The sequence below is a fragment of the Oncorhynchus nerka genome, linkage group LG1 (genome assembly GCF_034236695.1).
Source record: "Oncorhynchus nerka isolate Pitt River linkage group LG1, Oner_Uvic_2.0, whole genome shotgun sequence".
Lineage (NCBI taxonomy): Eukaryota > Metazoa > Chordata > Actinopteri > Salmoniformes > Salmonidae > Oncorhynchus > Oncorhynchus nerka.
Window position 1 is genome coordinate 55516537 of NC_088396.1, and position 21497 is coordinate 55538033.

Consider the following 21497-nt stretch of genomic DNA (forward strand, 5'->3'; position numbering starts at 1 on the left):
GTTTTGGTGTTGTTAATAGATGGAGTTAGCTTTAAGGGTTGTGTTTTGCTGTTGTTAATAGATGGAGTTAGCTTTAAGGGTTGTGTTTTGCTGTTGTTAATAGATGGAGTTAGCTTTAAGGGTTGTGTTTTGCTGTTGTTAATAGATGGAGTTAGCTTTAAGGGTTGTGTTTTGCTGTTGTTAATAGATGGAGTTAGCTTTAAGGGTTGTGTTTTGCTGTTGTTAATAGATGGAGTTAGCTTTAAGGGTTGTGTTTTGCTGTTGTTAGCAGACTAATAGGCTCCACTAAATACGATAATTACAGCACAATACCTTATTAGTTATTAAATGCACACATGATCCTTTTCTCCATTGACCTTCAATGTAAATCTGCTGTACCAGCATGTTTACGGATATTTTCTGTTATCAGAAAAAAAGGAAAAACCCTTTGATTTCTAACTAGGTGAGCAGAATCGGTGGTTGGTGTTAAATGCCACATCCTGTTGTGTTGACTGTTTCTCTGACGTCTGTCACCAGGAACTAGACCTGAAGTCAGTCAGCAGTAAAGAGGCTAAGTCCCAAATGGCATCCTATTCCCTACATAGGATGCCATAGGGCTCTGGTCTAAAGTAGTGCACTATATAGTGCACTACTTTAGACCAGAGCCCTATAGAACTCTATTCACTCTATTCACTATTCACTGTAAAGGTGCGGTAGTCTCTAGAAGAAGAGGCCTCCTGTAGGGCACGCCTGGGTTCAAATACTATTTGAAATCTTTCAAATACTTTTAAGTGTTAGCTCTAGCCTGCCTGGAGTAGCAGGTGGATGGGGTTAGCGCGTATAGGATCTTCCTGTTGTTTCCGTTGTAACTGTCAAGTGGCCAATCAAGCCCAGTTAAAGCATTTGAAGTGATTTCAAATAGTGCTTGAACCCAGAGCTGCGTGGGGCCCGATCCTGACATCCTGTTATTTATGCTGTAAAAGCGCACACTGGAAACCGTGTCCCAAATGGCACCTTATTCACTACCAAAGTGTCCTATGGGCCCTGGTTAGAAGCAGTGCACTATATAGGGAATATGGTGTCAGTGGGGAAACTGCCAGATGCTGGGAGATGGATGGATAATGAAGAAGTGCTTTGGAGGTTTGATCCACTTTTCTTTCTTATTATTACTATCGTAACAAGACTGCATCAATTTAGAGGAATATTTTTAAGAAAATGTTGTTGTGGGGGTCAACGGTCAGAGTTCTTGACACCTGGTAATCGACAATGCCTTCCGAAACTATTCTATACCCCTCAAATGATTCCACTAGTTGTTGTGCTACTAGTTGTTGTCGTTGGCTGCGATTACAGCTGTGAGTATTTCTGAGTATCGAAGAGCTTTACTCATCTTGATTGTACATTATTCTCTTTAAAATTCTTCAAGCTTTGTCAAGTTGGTTGTGATCATTGCTAGAAAGCCATTTTCAAGTATTGCCATAGATGTTCAAGCCAATTTTAGTCAAAAATGTAATAGACCAGCTCTTCAGGAATATTAAATGTATATAGCCTTGTGTTTTAGGTTATTGTCCAGCTGAAAGGTGGATTCGTCTCCCAGTGTCTGTTGGAAAGCAGACTGCACAAGGTTTTCCTCTAGGATTTTGACTGTGCTTAACTCCATTACGTTTATTTTTATCCTGAAAAACTCCCCAGTCCTTAACGATGACAAGCATACCCATAACATGATGCATCCACCACCAGAATGCATGTTTTGGAATATTTTTATTCTGTACAGGCTTCCTTCTTTTCACTCTGTCATTTAGGTTAGTATTGTGGAGTAAATTAGGTTAGTATTGTGGAGTAATTTAGGTTAGTACTGTGGAGTAATTTAGGTTAGTATTGTGGAGTAATTTAGGTTAGTATTATGAATTAACTCCGGCAACTGAGTAAGAAAGGACACCTATATCACTGTAGTGACTGGGTGTATTGATACACCATCCAAAGTGTAATTAATAACTGCACCATGTTCAAAGGATAATTCAATGTCTGCTTTTTAATTTTTACCCATCTACCAATAGGTGGCCTTCTTTGCGAGGCATTGCAAAACTTCGCTGGTGTTTGTGGTTGAGTTTGATTCAACTGAGTGACCTTACAGAAAATGTAATATGTGGGGTACAGAGATGAGGTAGTCATTCAAAAAATCATATTAAACACTATTATTGTACACAGAGTGAGTTCATGCAACAGTATAATGTGATTGTTAAGCAAATTTGTATTCCTGAACTTATTTAGGCTTGCCATAACAAAGTTGAATAGTTATTGACTCATGAACTTTCAGCTTCTAATTTGTAATTAATTTGTAAAAATGACATAATTCCACTTTGACATTATGGTGTGTTGTGTGTGTGAGCCCAGAGACACACAATCCATTTTAAATTCAGGCTGTAACAATACAATGTGGAAAAAGGCAATACTTTCTGAAGGCCACTGTATCATGAATTGAATTACTGTTAGGGTAAGGAATTATTCAGCTATACTATTTCTTAAAAAGACACATTTTTAGGATTTTGTGAGTGATTGGTAAATAAATATTTATTTATTTATATAAATATTTCTAAAAGTAAAACTAATTATATTATAATAGTTTTAATTATAGTAGTTATAATATAATAATTATAACATGCTACAGATTTGTATTTTCATATTTCTTCAATCCAGACAGGAAAAGATAACTCATCAAATGCTGTCTTGAGTCTCGACAAGAGTCTCGACCACAATATCAATATTGATCTTTATCGTGGTCATGTGTCACAGTGTCTCCTGACTCCTCCTGTCTCAGCCTCCACTATTTATGCTGCAGTAGTTTATGTGTCGGGGGGCTAGGGTCAGTTTGTTATATCTGGAGTATTTCTCCTGTCTTATCCAGTGTCCTGTGTGAATTCAAGTATGTTCTCTCTAATTCTCTCTTTCTATCTCAGAGGACCTGAGCCCTAAAATCATGCCTCAGGACCACCTGGCCTGATGACTCCTTGTTGTCCCCAGTCCACCTGGCCATGCTGCTGCTCCAGTTTCAACTGACCTGAGCCCTAGGACCATGCCTCAGGACCACCTGGCCTGATGACTCCTTGTTGTCCCCAGTCCACCTGGCCATGCTGCTGCTCCAGTTTCAACAGTTCTGCCTGCGGCTATGGAACCCTGACCTGTTCACCACCTGTCCCAGACCTGCTGTTTTCAACTCTCTAGAGACAGCAGGAGTGGTAGAGATACTCTTAATGATCGGCTATGAAAAACCAACTGACATTTACTCCTGAGGTGCTGACTTGTTGCATCCTCAACAACTACTGTGATTATTATTATTTGACCATGCTGGTAATCTATGAACATCTGAACATCTTGGCCATGTTCTGTTATAATCTCCACCCGGCACAGCCAGAAGAGGACTGGCCACCCCTCATAGCCTGGTTCCTCTCTAGGTTTCTTCCTAGCTTCTGGCCTTTATAGGGAGTTTTTCCTAGCCACCGTGCTTCTACACCTGCATTGCTTGCTGTTTGGGGATTTAGGCTGGGTTTCTGTACAGCACTTTGAGATATCAGCTGATGTAAGAATACATTTAATTTGATTCGTGTTTTTGTGTAGTTGGACAAAGAAATAAATGTAGTCATTTAATATAAATGCCATCTCAATATTAGTGCTACTGGTGAAATCTCTGAGTAAGATCACACTCTGAGTGTGCAATAACCAATGGGCTATTCAACACAACGTGTGTTTATAAGAAATGATCGTGACAAAGATGGAAATTATTGATCAAAAGCAGCAAATAATTTATTCGAGACAAGTCGGTAGACTTGATTTCACTATTTCTTTATATTACAACACAATGAAACATATAGAATGTATTTTTTATTTTTTATTCTTCATTGGAAGTTCCCATAATCAAATCTTCCATCCTTCTGTGACATCATTGGTACAATTGCTTCAAATCTTCTCTTCCTCTGTAGAACGTAAAAGGTTTAAATACACCACTATATCTATTAAAATGGACATAGAGTATCAACAGAAGTGGCTCTTGTTATCAGGTGAATGTTGTTGCGCGCGAAAGAGTGATCGATGTTAAAAGCAGAAGTTGTTGTTTTTGTTGTTGTTGTTGTTGTTGTAAGAGCTCACCTGATGAACGAGGAGGATAGCAATGGCAGAGATTACTATCAATACTACGGCCAGTCCTGCTAAGGGTAGTCTGACGGATGTTTCTCCTGTTACATCATCTCTTCTCTGGGCCTCTGGTGGGGTAAAGCACCCTGGTTCCTCTACAGAAATTCATCACAATCTTTAACAGTCATATCTGAATTCAATACGCATGTTGTTTTTTAGAACTGAGAGATCAATCCTAACTTCAAAATCTGCGTCTTTAACCCAAATTCTCACACAAATCACAATTGAATCAAAGTGTGGGTTCAAAGTTCACATGATAAGTACGTGCATAATGTCTGTATGGATCATTAGCATTAAGCCTTTAGATCGATTAATCCCCAATATTAAATTGCATTCAGTATTACCTGTTATATAGAGTAGGGTACCATTCCCAAACGTCCTCAGGTATGGCGGAGGGTACAGGACTTCTACGGCACAGCGGTACAGGTCAGTGTCATTACCCCTGAGACCAGAGATAGTCAGGCTCACCTTGCCTGGCCTTAACTGGCCCCGACAACGCACCTCCCCCACTCCCTCCACCTGGAAGGCTGTGCTGTTGTGGGTGAAGGAGGAGGTGCACACCTTCTGTTCTTCCTGCTCCCCGTACATCCCCCGGTACAGAGTGATCCATAGCTCCTCCGGTTCATGTCTCCCTGTGTGGTGGTAGGAGCAAAACAGCTCCACCTCACCACGATGACTCACCACACGGTACGGCTGGGTGACCCTCAGGGCTGGAGAGAGAGGCGGGAGAGGGGTGGGTAGAGAGAGAGAGAGAGAGGTGGGAAGAGAGAGAGAGAGAGAGGTGGGAAGAGAGAGAGAGAGAGAGAGAGGTGGGAGAGAGAGGTGGGTAGAGAGAGAGAGAGGTGGGTAGAGAGAGAGAGAGATGGTGAGAGAGAGAAAGGTGGGAGAGAGAGAGAGAGAGAGAGAGAGAGGTCAGATTCCCTCACTGCAACACAATACATCTAACAACTAACTCTGCATTGACTAAATCTAGTCCTTAAAGAAATGTCTTGTATCATATTTGAAAATAACTCACCATTCCACACTGGGAGGCAAAGACCGAGACAGAGAAATGTCAACAGGCTGAGACTCATGATGACGAGAAGAAATACACCTCCAAAAAATATAATCTTCAAGTCTTTCTTTTATATGACCAAGTCTTTCGGAAACAGTTTTGAGATTGTGCTGATTTGATCGACACCATAGAAGCGTGCTTCAATACCAGTAAGACCAAACCACCAATTCAGGTTCATTATTCCATTTATCAACGGAAACTATGCAAGTGAATATAAAGAGAAAAAACACCCAGAGTAAAACACTGAAAATGATTAGTCATATTGAAAATGCTGATTTGTGATATTTTTTTATTTTTTTTTGACGTCAAGCTAAATGTCGATTGGATGATGTTCAGCGCTTCAGAACGCTGAGAACAAATTTATTTATTTATTTTTAAATTTTATTTCACCTTTATTTAACCAGGTATTTATATATATATATAACCCTTTATTTAACCAGGTATTTATATATATATATATAACCCTTTATTTAACCAGGTAGGCAAGTTGAGAACAAGTTATCATTTACAATTGCGACCTGGCCAAGATAAAGCAAAGCAGTTCGACAGATACAACGACACAGAGTTACACATGGAGTAAAACAAACAGACAGTCAATAATACAGTATAAACAAGTCTATATACAATGTGAGCAAATGAGGTGAGATAAGGGAGGTAAAGGCAAAAAAGGCCATGGTGGCAAAGTAAATACAATATAGCAAGTGGAATGATAGTTTTGCAATGGAAGAATGTGCAAAGTAGAAATAAAAATAATGGGGTGCAAAGGAGCAAAATAAATAAATAAACAAGGGCACTGCGTTCATCCACCTCTGGCCTGCTCGCCTCCCTACCACTGAGGAAGTACAGTTCCCGCGCAGCTCAGTCAAAACTGTTCGCTGCTCTGGCCCCCCAATGGTGGAACAAACTCCCTCACGACGCCAGGACAGCGGAGTCAATCACCACCTTCCGGAGACACCTGAAACCCCACCTCTTTCAGGAATACCTAGGATAGGATAAAGTAATCCTTCTCACCCCCCTTAAAAGATTTAGATGCACTATTGTAAAGTGGCTGTTCCACTGGATGTCATAAGGTGAACGCACCAATTTGTAAGTCGCTCTGGATAAGAGCGTCTGCTAAATGACTTAAATGTAATGTAAATGTAAATTAAATACAGTTGGGAAAGAGGTAGTTGTTTGGGCTAAATTATAGGTGGGCTATGTACAGGTGCAGTAATGACGGAGTAGGGGAAGATTGATGAGGGTCACACCACTATTATAGTAGATTAAGTGGTTTGTCTGAAATGGGACCCTATTCCCACATGGTCTGGTCAAAAGGAGTGCCCTAATAATGGGAATAGGTTGCCATTTGAATGAGGGATTATGCACCAACGGCAATCTAACTATTTACGTGTGGTTAGCAGAGATGTGCAGTAGACAGGAGATTTAATAAGATTTGAACTGTTTTCTAGAATAGGTTTGAAAACATCAAGGAGGCCTCCCTCGTCCTTATATAGAACACTACAGAGTCAAAAGGAGTGCACTACAGAGCCCTATAGACCCTGGTCAAAAGGAGTGCACTACAGTCCTATAGACCCTGGTCAAAAGGAGTGCACTACAGAGCCCTATAGACCCTGGTCAAAAGGAGTGCACTACAGAGCCCTATAGACCCTGGTCAAAAGGAGTGCACTACAGAGCCCTATAGACCCTGGTCAAAAGGAGTGCACTACAGAGCCCTATAGACCCTGGTCAAAAGGAGTGCACTACAGAGCCCATAGACCCTGGTCAAAAGGAGTGCACTACAGAGCCCTATAGACCCTGGTCAAAAGGAGTGCACTACAGAGCCCTATAGACCCTGGTCAAAAGGAGTGCACTACAGAGTCCTATAGACCCTGGTCGAAAGGAGTGCACTACAGAGTCCTATAGTCCCTGGTCAAAAGGAGTGCACTACAGAGTCCTATAGACCCTCTGGTTAGGGGCTGAGTCCTACCGAGTCACAATGAAGAACCTCTGGTTAGGGGCTGAGTCCTATCGAGTCACAATGAAGAACCTCTGGTTAGGGGCTGAGTCCTACCGAGTCACAATGAAGAACCTCTGGTTAGGGGCTGAGTCCTACCGAGTCACAATGAAGAACCTCTGGTTAGGGGCTGAGTCCTACCGAGTCACAATGAAGAACCTCTGGTTAGGGACTGAGTCCTACCGAGTCACAATGAAGAACCTCTGGTTAGGGACTGAGTCCTACCGAGTCACAATGAAGAACCTCTGGTTAGGGGCTGAGTCCTACCGAGTCACAATGAAGAACCTCTGGTTAGGGACTGAGTCCTACCGTGTCACAATGAAGCACCTCTGGTTCGGGGCTGAGTCCTACCGAGTCACAATGAAGAAGTTCTGGTTAGGGACTGAGTCTTACCGAGTCACAATGAAGAACCTCTGGTTAGGGACTGAGTCCTACCGAGTCACAATGAAGAACCTCTGGTTAGGGGCTGAGTCCACCGAGTCACAATGAAGAACCTCTGGTTAGGGACTGAGTCCTACCGAGTCACAATGAAGAACCTCTGGTTAGGGACTGAGTCCTACCGAGTCACAATGAAGAACCTCTGGTTAGGGGCTGAGTCCTACCGAGTCACAATGAAGAACCTCTGGTTAGGGGCTGAGGCCTACCGAGTCACAATGAAGAACCTCTGGTTAGGGGCTGAGTCCTACCGAGTTACAATGAAGAACCTCTGGTTAGGGGCTGAGTCCTACCGAGTCACAATGAAGAACCTCTGGTTAGGGACTGAGTCCTACCGAGTCACAATGAAGAACCTCTGGTTAGGGGCTGAGTCCTACCGAGTCACAATGAAGAACCTCTGGTTAGGGACTGAGTCCTACCGAGTCACAATGAAGAACCTCTGGTTAGGGGCTCATTCCTACCGAGTCACAATGAAGAACCTCTGGTTAGGGGCTGAGTCCTACCGAGTCACAATGAAGAACCTCTGGTTAGGGGCTGAGTCCTACCGAGTCACAATGAAGAACCTCTGGTTAGGGGCTGAGTCCTACCGAGTCACAATGAAGCACCTCTGGTTCGGGGCTGAGTCCTACCGTGTCACAATGAAGCACCTCTGGTTAGGGGCTGAGTCCTACCGAGTCACAATGAAGAACCTCTGGTTAGGGGCTGAGTCCTACCGAGTTACAATGAAGAACCTCTGGTTAGGGGCTGAGTCCTACCGAGTCACAATGAAGAAGCTCTGGTTAGGGGCTGAGTCCTACCGAGTCACAATGAAGAAGCTCTGGTTAGGGGCTGAGTCCTACCGTGTCACAATGAAGAACCTCTGGTTAGGGGCTGAGTCCTACCGAGTCACAATGAAGAACCTCTGGTTAGGGGCTGAGTCCTACCGAGTCACAATGAAGAACCTCTGGTTAGGGGCTGAGTCCTACCGAGTCACAATGAAGAACCTCTGGTTAGGGGCTGAGTCCTACCGAGTCACAATGAAGAAGTTCTGGTTAGGGACTGAGTCCTACCGAGTCACAATGAAGAACCTCTGGTTAGGGGCTGAGTCCTACCGAGTCACAATGAAGAACCTCTGGTTAGGGGCTGAGTCCTACCGAGTTACAATGAAGAACCTCTGGTTAGGGGCTGAGTCCTACCGAGTCACAATGAAGAAGCTCTGGTTAGGGGCTGAGTCCTACCGTATCACAATGAAGAACCTCTGGTTAGGGGCTGAGTCCTACCGAGTCACAATGAAGCACCTCTGGTTAGGGGCTGAGTCCTACCGAGTCACAATGAAGAACCTCTGGTTAGGGGCTGAGTCCTACCGAGTCACAATGAAGAACCTCTGGTTAGGGGCTGAGTCCTACCGAGTCACAATGAAGAAGTTCTGGTTAGGGACTGAGTCCTACCGAGTCACAATGAAGAACCTCTGGTTAGGGGCTGAGTCCTACCGAGTCACAATGAAGAACCTCTGGTTAGGGGCTGAGTCCTACCGAGTCACAATGAAGCACCTCTGGTTAGGGGCTGAGTCCTACCGTGTCACAATGAAGCACCTCTAGTTAGGGGCTGAATGTCACAATGAATAACCTCTGGTTAGGGGCTGAGTCCTACCGAGTCACAATGAGGAACCTCTGGTTAGGGGCTGAGTCCTACCGAGTCACAATGAAGCACCTCTGGTTAGGGGCTGAGTCCTACCGAGTCACAATGAAGAACCTCTGGTTAGGGACTGAGTCCTACCGAGTCACAATGAAGAACCCCTGGTTAGGGGCTCATTCCTACCGAGTCACAATGAAGAACCTCTGGTTAGGGGCTGAGTCCTACCGAGTCACAATGAAGCACCTCTGGTTCGGGGCTGAGTCCTACCGTGTCACAATGAAGCACCTCTGGTTAGGGGCTGAGTCCTACCGAGTCACAATGAAGAACCTCTGGTTAGGGGCTGAGTCCTACCGAGTCACAATGAAGAACCTCTGGTTAGGGGCTGAGTCCTACCGAGTCACAATGAAGAACCTCTGGTTAGGGGCTGAGTCCTACCGAGTCACAATGAAGAAGCTCTGGTTAGGGGCTGAGTCCTACCGTGTCACAATGAAGAACCTCTGGTTAGGGGCTGAGTCCTACCGAGTCACAATGAAGAACCTCTGGTTAGGGGCTGAGTCCTACCGAGTCACAATGAAAAACCTCTGGTTAGGGACTGAGTCCTACCGAGTCACAATGAAGAACCTCTGGTTAGGGGCTGAGTCCTACCGAGTCACAATGGAGAACCTCTGGTTAGGGGCTGAGTCCTACCGTGTCACAATGAAGCACCTCTGGTTAGGGGCTGAGTCCTACCGAGTCACAATGAAGAACCTCTGGTTCGGGGCTGAGTCCTACCGTGTCACAATGAAGCACCTCTGGTTAGGGGCTGAGTCCTACCGAGTCACAATGAAGAACCTCTGGTTAGGGGCTGAGTCCTACCGAGTCACAATGAAGAACCTCTGGTTAGGGGCTGAGTCCTACCGAGTCACAATGAAGAACCTCTGGTTAGGGGCTGAGTCCTACCGAGTCACAATGAAGAAGCTCTGGTTAGGGGCTGAGTCCTACCGTGTCACAATGAAGCACCTCTGGTTAGGGGCTGAGTCCTACCGAGTCACAATGAAGAAGTTCTGGTTAGGGACTGAGTCCTACCGAGTCACAATGAAGATCCTCTGGTTAGGGGCTGAGTCCTACTGAGTCACAATGAAGAACCTCTGGTTAGGGGCTGAGTCCTACCGAGTCACAATGAAGAACCTCTGGTTAGGGGCTGAGTCCTACCGTGTCACAATGAAGCACCTCTGGTTCGGGGCTGAGTCCTACCGTGTCACAATGAAACACCTCTGGTTAGGGGCTGAGTCCTACCGAGTCACAATGAAGAAGTTCTGGTTAGGGACTGAGTCCTACCGAGTCACAATGAAGAACCTCTGGTTAGGGACTGAGTCCTACCGAGTCACAATGAAGAACCTCTGGTTAGGGGCTGAGTCCACCGAGTCACAACCTCTGGTTAGGGAAGAAGTCACAATGAAGAACCTCTGGTTAGGGACTGAGTCCTACCGAGTCACAATGAAGAACCTCTGGTTAGGGGCTGAGTCCTACCGAGTCACAATGAAGAACCTCTGGTTAGGGGCTGGACTGAGTCACAATGAAGAACCTCTGGTTAGGGGCTGAGTCCTACCGAGTCACAATGAAGAACCTCTGGTTAGGGGCTGAGTCCTACCGAGTCACAATGAAGAACCTCTGGTTAGGGACTGAGTCCTACCGAGTCACAATGAAGAACCTCTGGTTAGGGGCTGAGTCCTACCGAGTCACAATGAAGAACCTCTGGTTAGGGGAACCTGAGTCCTACCGAGTCACAATGAAGAACCTCTGGTTAGGGGCTGAGTCCTACCGAGTCACAATGAAGAACCTCTGGTTAGGGCTGAGTCCTACCGAGTCACAATGAAGAACCTCTGGTTAGGGGCTGAGTCCTACCGAGTCACAATGAAGCACCTCTGGTTAGGGGCTGAGTCCTACCGTGTCACAATGAAGCACCTCTGGTTAGGGGCTGAGTCCTACCGAGTCACAATGAAGAACCTCTGGTTAGGGGCTGAGTCCTACCGAGTCACAATGAAGAACCTCTGGTTAGGGGCTGAGTCCTACCGAGTCACAATGAAGAACCTCTGGTTAGGGGCTGAGTCCTACCGAGTCACAATGAAGAACCTCTGGTTAGGGGCTGAGAGTCACAATGAAGAACCTCTGGTTAGGGGCTGAGTCCTACCGAGTCACAATGAAGAACCTCTGGTTAGGGGCTGAGTCCTACCGAGTCACAATGAAGAACCTCTGGTTAGGGCTGAGTCCTACCGAGTCACAATGAAGAACCTCTGGTTAGGGGCTGAGTCCTACCGAGTCACAATGAAGAACCTCTGGTTAGGGGCTGAGTCCTACCGAGTCACAATGAAGAAGTTCTGGTTAGGGAAGAACCGAGTCACAATGAAGTCCTCTGGTTAGGGGCTGAGTCCTACCGAGTCACAATGAAGAACCTCTGGTTAGGGGCTGAGTCCTACCGAGTCACAATGAAGAACCTCTGGTTAGGGGCTGAGTCCTACCGAGTCACAATGAAGAACCTCTGGTTAGGGGCTGAGTCCTACCGAGTCACAATGAAGAACCTCTGGTTAGGGGCTGAGTCCTACCGAGTCACAATGAAGAACCTCTGGTTAGGGGCTGAGTCCTACCGTGTCACAATGAAGAACCTCTGGTTAGGGGCTGAGTCCTACCGAGTCACAATGAAGAACCTCTGGTTAGGGGCTGAGTCCTACCGAGTCACAATGAAGAAGTTCTGGTTAGGGACTGAGTCCTACCGAGTCACAATGAAGAACCTCTGGTTAGGGGCTGAGTCCTACCGAGTCACAATGAAGAACCTCTGGTTAGGGGCTGAGTCCTACCGAGTCACAATGAAGCACCTCTGGTTAGGGGCTGAGTCCTACCGTGTCACAATGAAGCACCTCTGGTTAGGGGCTGAGTCCTACCGAGTCACAATGAAGAACCTCTGGTTAGGGGCTGAGTCCTACCGAGTCACAATGAAGAACCTCTGGTTAGGGGCTGAGTCCTACCGAGTCACAATGAAGCACCTCTGGTTAGGGGCTGAGTCCTACCGAGTCACAATGAAGAACCTCTGGTTAGGGACTGAGTCCTACCGAGTCACAATGAAGAACCTCTGGTTAGGGGGGTCACTGAAGTCCTGAGTCCCGAGTCACAATGAAGCACCTCTGGTTCGGGGCTGAGTCCTACCGTGTCACAATGAAGCACCTCTGGTTAGGGGCTGAGTCCTACCGAGTCACAATGAAGAACCTCTGGTTAGGGGCTGAGTTACAATGAAGAACCTCTGGTTAGGGGCTGAGTCCTACCGAGTCACAATGAAGAACCTCTGGTTAGGGGCTGAGTCCTACCGAGTCACAATGAAGAACCTCTGGTTAGGGGCTGAGTCCTACCGTGTCACAATGAAGAACCTCTGGTTAGGGGCTGAGTCCTACCGAGTCACAATGAAGAACCTCTGGTTAGGGGCTGAGTCCTACCGAGTCACAATGAAGAACCTCTGGTTAGGGACTGAGTCCTACCGAGTCACAATGAAGAACCTCTGGTTAGGGGCTGAGTCCTACCGAGTCACAATGAAGAACCTCTGGTTAGGGGCTGAGTCCTACCGTGTCACAATGAAGCACCTCTGGTTAGGGGCTGAGTCCTACCGAGTCACAATGAAGAACCTCTGGTTCGGGGCTGAGGGTCACAATGAAGCACCTCTGGTTAGGGGCTGAGTCCTACCGAGTCACAATGAAGAACCTCTGGTTAGGGGCTGAGTCCTACCGAGTTACAATGAAGAACCTCTGGTTAGGGGCTGAGTCCTACCGAGTCACAATGAAGAACCTCTGGTTAGGGGCTGAGTCCTACCGAGTCACAATGAAGAAGCTCTGGTTAGGGGCTGAGTCCTACCGTGTCACAATGAAGCACCTCTGGTTAGGGGCTGGGGCCTACCGAGTCACAATGAAGAAGTTCTGGTTAGGGACTGAGTCCTACCGAGTCACAATGAAGATCCTCTGGTTAGGGGCTGAGTCCTACCGAGTCACAATGAAGAACCTCTGGTTAGGGGCTGAGTCCTACCGAGTCACAATGAAGAACCTCTGGTTAGGGGCTGAGTCCTACCGTGTCACAATGAAGCACCTCTGGTTCGGGGCTGAGTCCTACCGTGTCACAATGAAGCACCTCTGGTTAGGGGCTGAGTCCTACCGAGTCACAATGAAGAAGTTCTGGTTAGGGACTGAGTCCTACCGAGTCACAATGAAGATCCTCTGGTTAGGGACTGAGTCCTACCGAGTCACAATGAAGATCCTCTGGTTAGGGACTGAGTCCTACCGAGTCACAATGAAGAACCTCTGGTTAGGGGCTGAGTCCTACCGAGTCACAATGAGGAACCTCTGGTTAGGGACTGAGTCCTACCGAGTCACAATGAAGAACCTCTGGTTAGGGGTTGAGTCCTACCGAGTCACAATGAAGAACCTCTGGTTAGGGACTGAGTCCTACCGTGTCACAATGAAGAACCTCTGGTTAGGGGCTGAGTCCTACCGAGTCACAATGAAGAACCTCTGGTTAGGGGCTGAGTCCTACCGAGTCACAATGAAGAACCTCTGGTTAGGGGCTGAGTCCTACCGTGTCACAATGAAGCACCTCTGGTTAGGGGCTGAGTCCTACCGAGTCACAATGAAGAACCTCTGGTTAGGGGCTGAGTCCTACCGAGTCACAATGAAGAACCTCTGGTTAGGGGCTGAGTCCTACCGAGTCACAATGAAGAACCTCTGGTTAGGGGCTGAGTCCTAGTCACAATGAAGAACCTCTGGTTAGGGGCTGAGTCCAATGTCACAATGAAGCACCTCTGGTTAGGGGCTGGGTCCTGAGTCACAATGAAGAACCTCTGGTTAGGGACTGAGTCTTACCGAGTCACAATGAAGATCCTCTGGTTAGGGGCTGAGTCCTACCGAGTCACAATGAAGAACCTCTGGTTAGGGGCTGAGTCCTACCGTGTCACAATGAAGCACCTCTGGTTAGGGACTGAGTCCTACCGTGTCACAATGAAGCACCTCTGGTTCGGGGCTGAGTCCTACCGAGTCACAATGAAGAAGTTCTGGTTAGGGACTGAGTCTTACCGAGTCACAATGAAGAACCTCTGGTTAGGGACTGAGTCCTACCGAGTCACAATGAAGAACCTCTGGTTAGGGGCTGAGTCCTACCGAGTCACAATGAAGAACCTCTGGTTAGGGACTGAGTCCTACCGAGTCACAATGAAGAACCTCTGGTTAGGGGCTGAGTCCTACCGAGTCACAATGAAGAACCTCTGGTTAGGGGTCACAATGAAGAACCTCTGGAGGGGTCCTACCGAGTCACAATGAAGAACCTCTGGTTAGGGGCTGAGTCCTACCGAGTCACAATGAAGAAGCTCTGGTTAGGGGCTGAGTCCTACCGTGTCACAATGAAGCACCTCTGGTTAGGGGCTGGGGCCTACCGAGTCACAATGAAGAAGTTCTGGTTAGGGACTGAGTCCTACCGAGTCACAATGAAGATCCTCTGGTTAGGGGCTGAGTCCTACCGAGTCACAATGAAGAACCTCTGGTTAGGGGCTGAGTCCTACCGAGTCACAATGAAGAACCTCTGGTTAGGGGCTGAGTCCTACCGTGTCACAATGAAGCACCTCTGGTTCGGGGCTGAGTCCTACCGTGTCACAATGAAGCACCTCTGGTTAGGGGCTGGGGCCTACCGAGTCACAATGAAGAAGTTCTGGTTAGGGACTGAGTCCTACCGAGTCACAATGAAGAACCTCTGGTTAGGGACTGAGTCCTACCGAGTCACAATGAAGATCCTCTGGTTAGGGACTGAGTCCTACCGAGTCACAATGAAGAACCTCTGGTTAGGGGCTGAGTCCTGAGTCACAATGAAGAACCTCTGGTTAGGGACTGAGTCCTACCGAGTCACAATGAAGAACCTCTGGTTAGGGGCTGAGTCCTACCGAGTCACAATGAAGAACCTCTGGTTAGGGACTGAGGAGTCACAATGAAGACCTCTGGTTAGGGACTGAGTCCTACCGAGTCACAATGAAGAACCTCTGGTTAGGGGCTGAGGGTCACAATGAACCTCTGGTTAGGGACTGAGTCCTACCGAGTCACAATGAAGAACCTCTGGTTAGGGGCTGAGTCCTACCGAGTCACAATGAAGAACCTCTGGTTAGGGACTGAGTCCTACCGAGTCACAATGAAGAACCTCTGGTTAGGGGCTGAGTCCTACCGAGTCACAATGAAGAACCTCTGGTTAGGGGCTGAGTCCTACCGAGTCACAATGAAGAACCTCTGGTTAGGGGCTGAGTCCTACCGAGTCACAATGAAGAACCTCTGGTTAGGGGCTGAGTCCTGAGTCACAATGAAGAACCTCTGGTTAGGGGCTGAGTCCTACCGTGTCACAATGAAGCACCTCTGGTTAGGGGCTGAGTCCTACCGAGTCACAATGAAGAACCTCTGGTTAGGGGCTGAGTCCTACCGAGTCACAATGAAGAACCTCTGGTTAGGGGCTGAGTCCTACCGAGTCACAATGAAGAACCTCTGGTTAGGGGCTGAGACCGAGTCACAATGAAGAACCTCTGGTTAGGGGCTGAGTCCTACCGAGTCACAATGAAGAACCTCTGGTTAGGGGCTGAATGTCACAATGAGCACCTCTGGTTCGGGGCTGAGTCCTACCGTGTCACAATGAAGCACCTCTGGTTAGGGGCTGAGTCCTACCGAGTCACAATGAAGAACCTCTGGTTAGGGACTGAGTCCTACCGAGTCACAATGAAGAACCTCTGGTTAGGGGCTGAGTCCTACCGAGTCACAATGAAGAACCTCTGGTTAGGGGCTGAGTCCTACCGAGTCACAATGAAGAACCTCTGGTTAGGGGCTGAGTCCTACCGTGTCACAATGAAGCACCTCTGGTTAGGGGCTGAGTCCTACCGTGTCACAATGAAGCACCTCTGGTTAGGGGCTGAGTCCTACCGAGTCACAATGAAGAAGTTCTGGTTAGGGACTGAGTCTTACCGAGTCACAATGAAGAACCTCTGGTTAGGGACTGAGTCCTACCGAGTCACAATGAAGAACCTCTGGTTAGGGACTGAGTCCTACCGAGTCACAATGAAGAACCTCTGGTTAGGGGCTGAGTCTGGTTGAAGAACCTCTGGTTAGGGCTGAGTCCTACCGAGTCACAATGAAGAACCTCTGGTTAGGGGCTGAGTCCTACCGAGTCACAATGAAGAACCTCTGGTTAGGGACTGAGTCCTGAGTCACAATGAAGAACCTCTGGTTAGGGGCTGAGTCCTACCGAGTCACAATGAAGAACCTCTGGTTAGGGGCTGAGTCCTACCGAGTCACAATGAAGAACCTCTGGTTAGGGCTGAGTCCTACCGAGTCACAATGAAGAACCTCTGGTTAGGGGCTGAGTCCTACCGAGTCACAATGAAGCACCTCTGGTTAGGGGCTGAGTCCTACCGTGTCACAATGAAGCACCTCTGGTTAGGGGCTGAGTCCTACCGAGTCACAATGAAGAACCTCTGGTTAGGGGCTGAGTCCTACCGAGTCACAATGAAGAACCTCTGGTTAGGGGCTGAGTCCTACCGAGTCACAATGAAGAACCTCTGGTTAGGGGCTGAGTCCTACCGTGTCACAATGAAGAACCTCTGGTTAGGGGCTGAGTCCTACCGTGTCACAATGAAGAACCTCTGGTTAGGGGCTGAGTCCTACCGAGTCACAATGAAGAAGTTCTGGTTAGGGACTGAGTCCTACCGAGTCACAATGAAGAACCTCTGGTTAGGGGCTGAGTCCTAGTCACAATGAAGAACCTCTGGTTAGGGACTGGAGTCACAATGAAGAACCTCTGGTTAGGGGCTGAGTCCTACCGAGTCACAATGAAGAACCTCTGGTTAGGGGCTGAGTCCTACCGAGTCACAATGAAGAACCTCTGGTTAGGGGCTGAGTCCTACCGTGTCACAATGAAGAACCTCTGGTTAGGGGCTGAGTCCTACCGTGTCACAATGAAGCACCTCTGGTTAGGGGCTGAGTCCTACCGAGTCACAATGAAGAAGTTCTGGTTAGGGACTGAGTCCTACCGAGTCACAATGAAGATCCTCTGGTTAGGGACTGAGTCCTACCGAGTCACAATGAAGAACCTCTGGTTAGGGGCTGAGTCCTACCGAGTCACAATGAAGAACCTCTGGTTAGGGGCTGAGTCCTACCGAGTCACAATGAAGAACCTCTGGTTAGGGACTGAGTCCTACCGAGTCAACAAGAAGTTAGGGGCTGAGTCCTCTGGTCACAATGAAGAACCTCTGGTTAGGGGCTGAGTCCTACCGAGTCACAATGAAGAACCTCTGGTTAGGGGCTCATTCCTACCGAGTCACAATGAAGAACCTCTGGTTAGGGGCTGAGTCCTACCGAGTCACAATGAAGAAAGAAGTCACAATGAAGAACCTCTGGTTAGGGGCTGAGTCCTACCGAGTCACAATGAAGAACCTCTGGTTGAGGGGCTGAAGAGTCCTACCGAGTCACAATGAAGAACCTCTGGTTAGGGGCTGAGTCCTACCGAGTCACAATGAAGAACCTCTGGTTAGGGGCTGAGTCCTACCGAGTCACAATGAAGAACCTCTGGTTAGGGGCTGAGTCCTACCGAGTCACAATGAAGAACCTCTGGTTAGGGGCTGAGTCCTACCGAGTCACAATGAAGAACCTCTGGTTAGGGGCTGAGTCCTACCGAGTCACAATGAAGAACCTCTGGTTAGGGGCTGAGTCCTACCGAGTCACAATGAAGAACCTCTGGTTAGGGGCTGAGTCCTACCGAGTCACAATGAAGAAGCTCTGGTTAGGGGCTGAGTCCTACCGTGTCACAATGAAGAACCTCTGGTTAGGGGCTGAGTCCTACCGAGTCACAATGAAGAACCTCTGGTTAGGGGCTGAGTCCTACCGAGTCACAATGAAGAACCTCTGGTTAGGGACTGAGTCCTACCGAGTCACAATGAAGAACCTCTGGTTAGGGGCTGAGTCCTACCGAGTCACAATGAAGAACCTCTGGTTAGGGGCTGAGTCCTACCGTGTCACAATGAAGCACCTCTGGTTAGGGACTGAGTCACAATGAAGAAGTTCTGGTTAGGGACTGAGTCCACCGAGTCACAATGAAGAACCTCTGGTTAGGGGCTGAGTCCTACCGAGTCACAATGAAGAACCTCTGGTTAGGGGCTGAGTCCTACCGTGTCACAATGAAGCACCTCTGGTTAGGGGCTGAGTCCTACCGTGTCACAATGAAGCACCTCTGGTTAGGGGCTGGGGCCTACCGAGTCACAATGAAGAAGTTCTGGTTAGGGGGACGAGTCCTACCGAGTCACAATGAAGAACCTCTGGTTAGGGACTGAGTCCTACCGAGTCACAATGAAGATCCTCTGGTTAGGGACTGAGTCCTACCGAGTCACAATGAAGAACCTCTGGTTAGGGGCTGAGTCCTACCGAGTCACAATGAAGAACCTCTGGTTAGGGGCTGAGTCCTACCGAGTCACAATGAAGAACCTCTGGTTAGGGGCTGAGTCCTACCGAGTCACAATGAAGAACCTCTGGTTAGGGGCTGAGTCCTACCGAGTCACAATGAAGAACCTCTGGTTAGGGGCTGAGTCCTACCGAGTCACAATGAAGAACCTCTGGTTAGGGGCTGAGTCCTACCGAGTCACAATGAAGAACCTCTGGTTAGGGGCTGAGTCCTACCGAGTCACAATGAAGAACCTCTGGTTAGGGGCTGAGTCCTACCGAGTCACAATGAAGCACCTCTGGTTAGGGGCTGAGTCCTACCGTGTCACAATGAAGCACCTCTGGTTAGGGGCTGAGTCCTACCGTGTCACAATGAAGCACCTCTGGTTAGGGGCTGGGTCCTACCGAGTCACAATGAAGAAGTTCTGGTTAGGGACTGAGTCCTACCGAGTCACAATGAAGACCTCTGGTTAGGGCTGAGTCCTACCGAGTCACAATGAAGACCTCCTGAGTCCTACCGAGTCACAATGAAGAACCTCTGGTTAGGGGCTGAGTCCTACCGAGTCACAATGAAGAACCTCTGGTTAGGGGACTGAGTCCTACCGAGTCACAATGAAGAACCTCTGGTTAGGGGCTGAGTCCTAATGAAGTCACAATGAAGAACCTCTGGTTAGGGACTGAGGTCACAATGAAGAACCTCTGGTTAGGGGCTGAGTCCTACCGAGTCACAATGAAGAACCTCTGGTTAGGGGCTGAGTCCTACCGAGTCACAATGAAGAACCTCTGGTTAGGGCTGAGTCCTACCGAGTCACAATGAAGAACCTCTGGTTAGGGGCTGAGTCCTACCGAGTCACAATGAAGCACCTCTGGTTAGGGGCTGAGGTCACAATGAAGACCTCTGGTTAGGGGCTGAGTCCTACCGAGTCACAATGAAGAACCTCTGGTTAGGGGCTGAGTCCTACCGAGTCACAATGAAGAACCTCTGGTTAGGGGCTGAGTCCTACCGAGTCACAATGTGTCACAAGAAGCACCTCTGGTTAGGGGCTGAGTCCTACCGTGTCACAATGAAGCACCTCTGGTTAGGGGCTGAGTCCTACCGAGTCACAATGAAGAAGTTCTGGTTAGGGGAGTCCTGAGTCACAATGAAGATCCTCTGGTTAGGGACTGAGTCCTACCGAGTCACAATGAAGAACCTCTGGTTAGGGACTGAGTCCTACCGAGTCACAATGAAGAACCTCTGGTTAGGGGCTGAGTCCTACCGAGTCACAATGAAGAACCTCTGGTTAGGGGCTGAGTCCTACCGAGTCACAATGAAGAACCTCTGGTTAGGGGCTGAGTCCTACCGTGTCACAATGAAGCACCTCTGGTTCGGGGCTGAGTCCTACCGTGTCACAATGAAGCACCTCTGGTTAGGGGCTGAGTCCTACCGAGTCACAATGAAGAACCTCTGGTTAGGGACTGAGTCCTACCGAGTCACAATGAAGACCCTCTGGTTAGGGACTGAGTCCTACCGAGTCACAATGAAGAACCTCTGGTTAGGGACTGAGTCCTACCGAGTCACAATGAAGAACCTCTGGTTAGGGGCTGAGTCCTACCGAGTCACAATGAAGAACCTCTGGTTAGGGGCTGAGTCCTACCGAGTCACAATGAAGAACCTCTGGTTCAGTCACAATGAAGAACCTCTGGTTAGGGGCTGAGTCCTACCGAGTCACAATGAAGAACCTCTGGTTAGGGGCTGAGTCCTACCGAGTCACAATGAAGAACCTCTGGTTAGGGGCTGAGTCCTACCGAGTCACAATGAAGAACCTCTGGTTAGGGCTGAGGGTCACAATGAAGAACCTCTGGTTAGGGGCTGAGTCCTACCGAGTCACAATGAAGAACCTCTGGTTAGGGGCTGAGTCCTACCGTGTCACAATGAAGAACCTCTGGTTAGGGGCTGAGTCCTACCGAGTCACAATGAAGAACCTCTGGTTAGGGGCTGAGTCCTACCGAGTCACAATGAAGAACCTCTGGTTAGGGGCTGAGTCCTACCGAGTCACAATGAAGAACCTCTGGTTAGGGGCTGAGTCCTACCGAGTCACAATGAAGAACCTCTGGTTAGGGGCTGAGTCCTACCGTGTCACAATGAAGAACCTCTGGTTAGGGGCTGAGTCCTACCGAGTCACAATGAAGAACCTCTGGTTAGGGGCTGAGTCCTACCGAGTCACAATGAAGAACCTCTGGTTACAAGTCCTGAGTCACAATGAAGAACCTCTGGTTAGGGGCTGAGTCCTACCGTGTCACAATGAAGAACCTCTGGTTAGGGGCTGAGTCCTACCGAGTCACAATGAAGAACCTCTGGTTAGGGGCTGAGTCCTACCGAGTCACAATGAAGAACCTCTGGTTAGGGGCTGAGTCCTACCGAGTCACAATGAAGAACCTCTGGTTAGGGGCTGAGTCCTACCGAGTCACAATGAAGAACCTCTGGTTAGGGGCTGAGTCCTACCGAGTCACAATGAAGCACCTCTGGTTAGGGGCTGAGTCCTACCTGGTTAGGGAGTCACAATGAAGAACCTCTGGTTAGGGGCTGAGTCCTACCGAGTCACAATGAAGAACCTCTGGTTAGGGGCTGAGTCCTACCGTGTCACAATGAAGAACCTCTGGTTAGGGGCTGAGTCCTACCGTGTCACAATGAAGCACCTCTGGTTAGGGGCTGAGTCCTACCGAGTCACAATGAAGAACCTCTGGTTAGGGACTGAGTCCTACCGAGTCACAATGAAGAACCTCTGGTTAG

At 48.3% G+C, this 21497-nt stretch overlaps 1 protein-coding gene and 1 long non-coding RNA gene across 2 annotated transcripts; one reads left to right on the top strand and one right to left on the bottom strand.

Moving 5' to 3' along the window:
* The first annotated feature begins 959 nt into the window (after positions 1 to 959).
* Positions 960 to 4014, top strand: LOC135572194 (uncharacterized). The gene is made up of 2 exons (XR_010464110.1): positions 960 to 1119; positions 2934 to 4014. It is a non-coding gene; the product is annotated as an uncharacterized LOC135572194 (long non-coding RNA).
* On the bottom strand, positions 3796 to 6214 carry cd28 (CD28 molecule). Its single transcript, XM_065019674.1, has 4 exons — positions 5180 to 6214; positions 4509 to 4874; positions 4120 to 4259; positions 3796 to 3947 (listed from the first exon to the last, which is right to left on the bottom strand). The coding sequence occupies exons 1-4, from the start codon at positions 5235 to 5237 to the stop codon at positions 3870 to 3872; spliced, it is 642 nt and encodes a 213-aa protein (XP_064875746.1). The 5' UTR covers positions 5238 to 6214; the 3' UTR covers positions 3796 to 3869.
* Positions 6215 to 21497: the final 15283 nt, after the last annotated feature.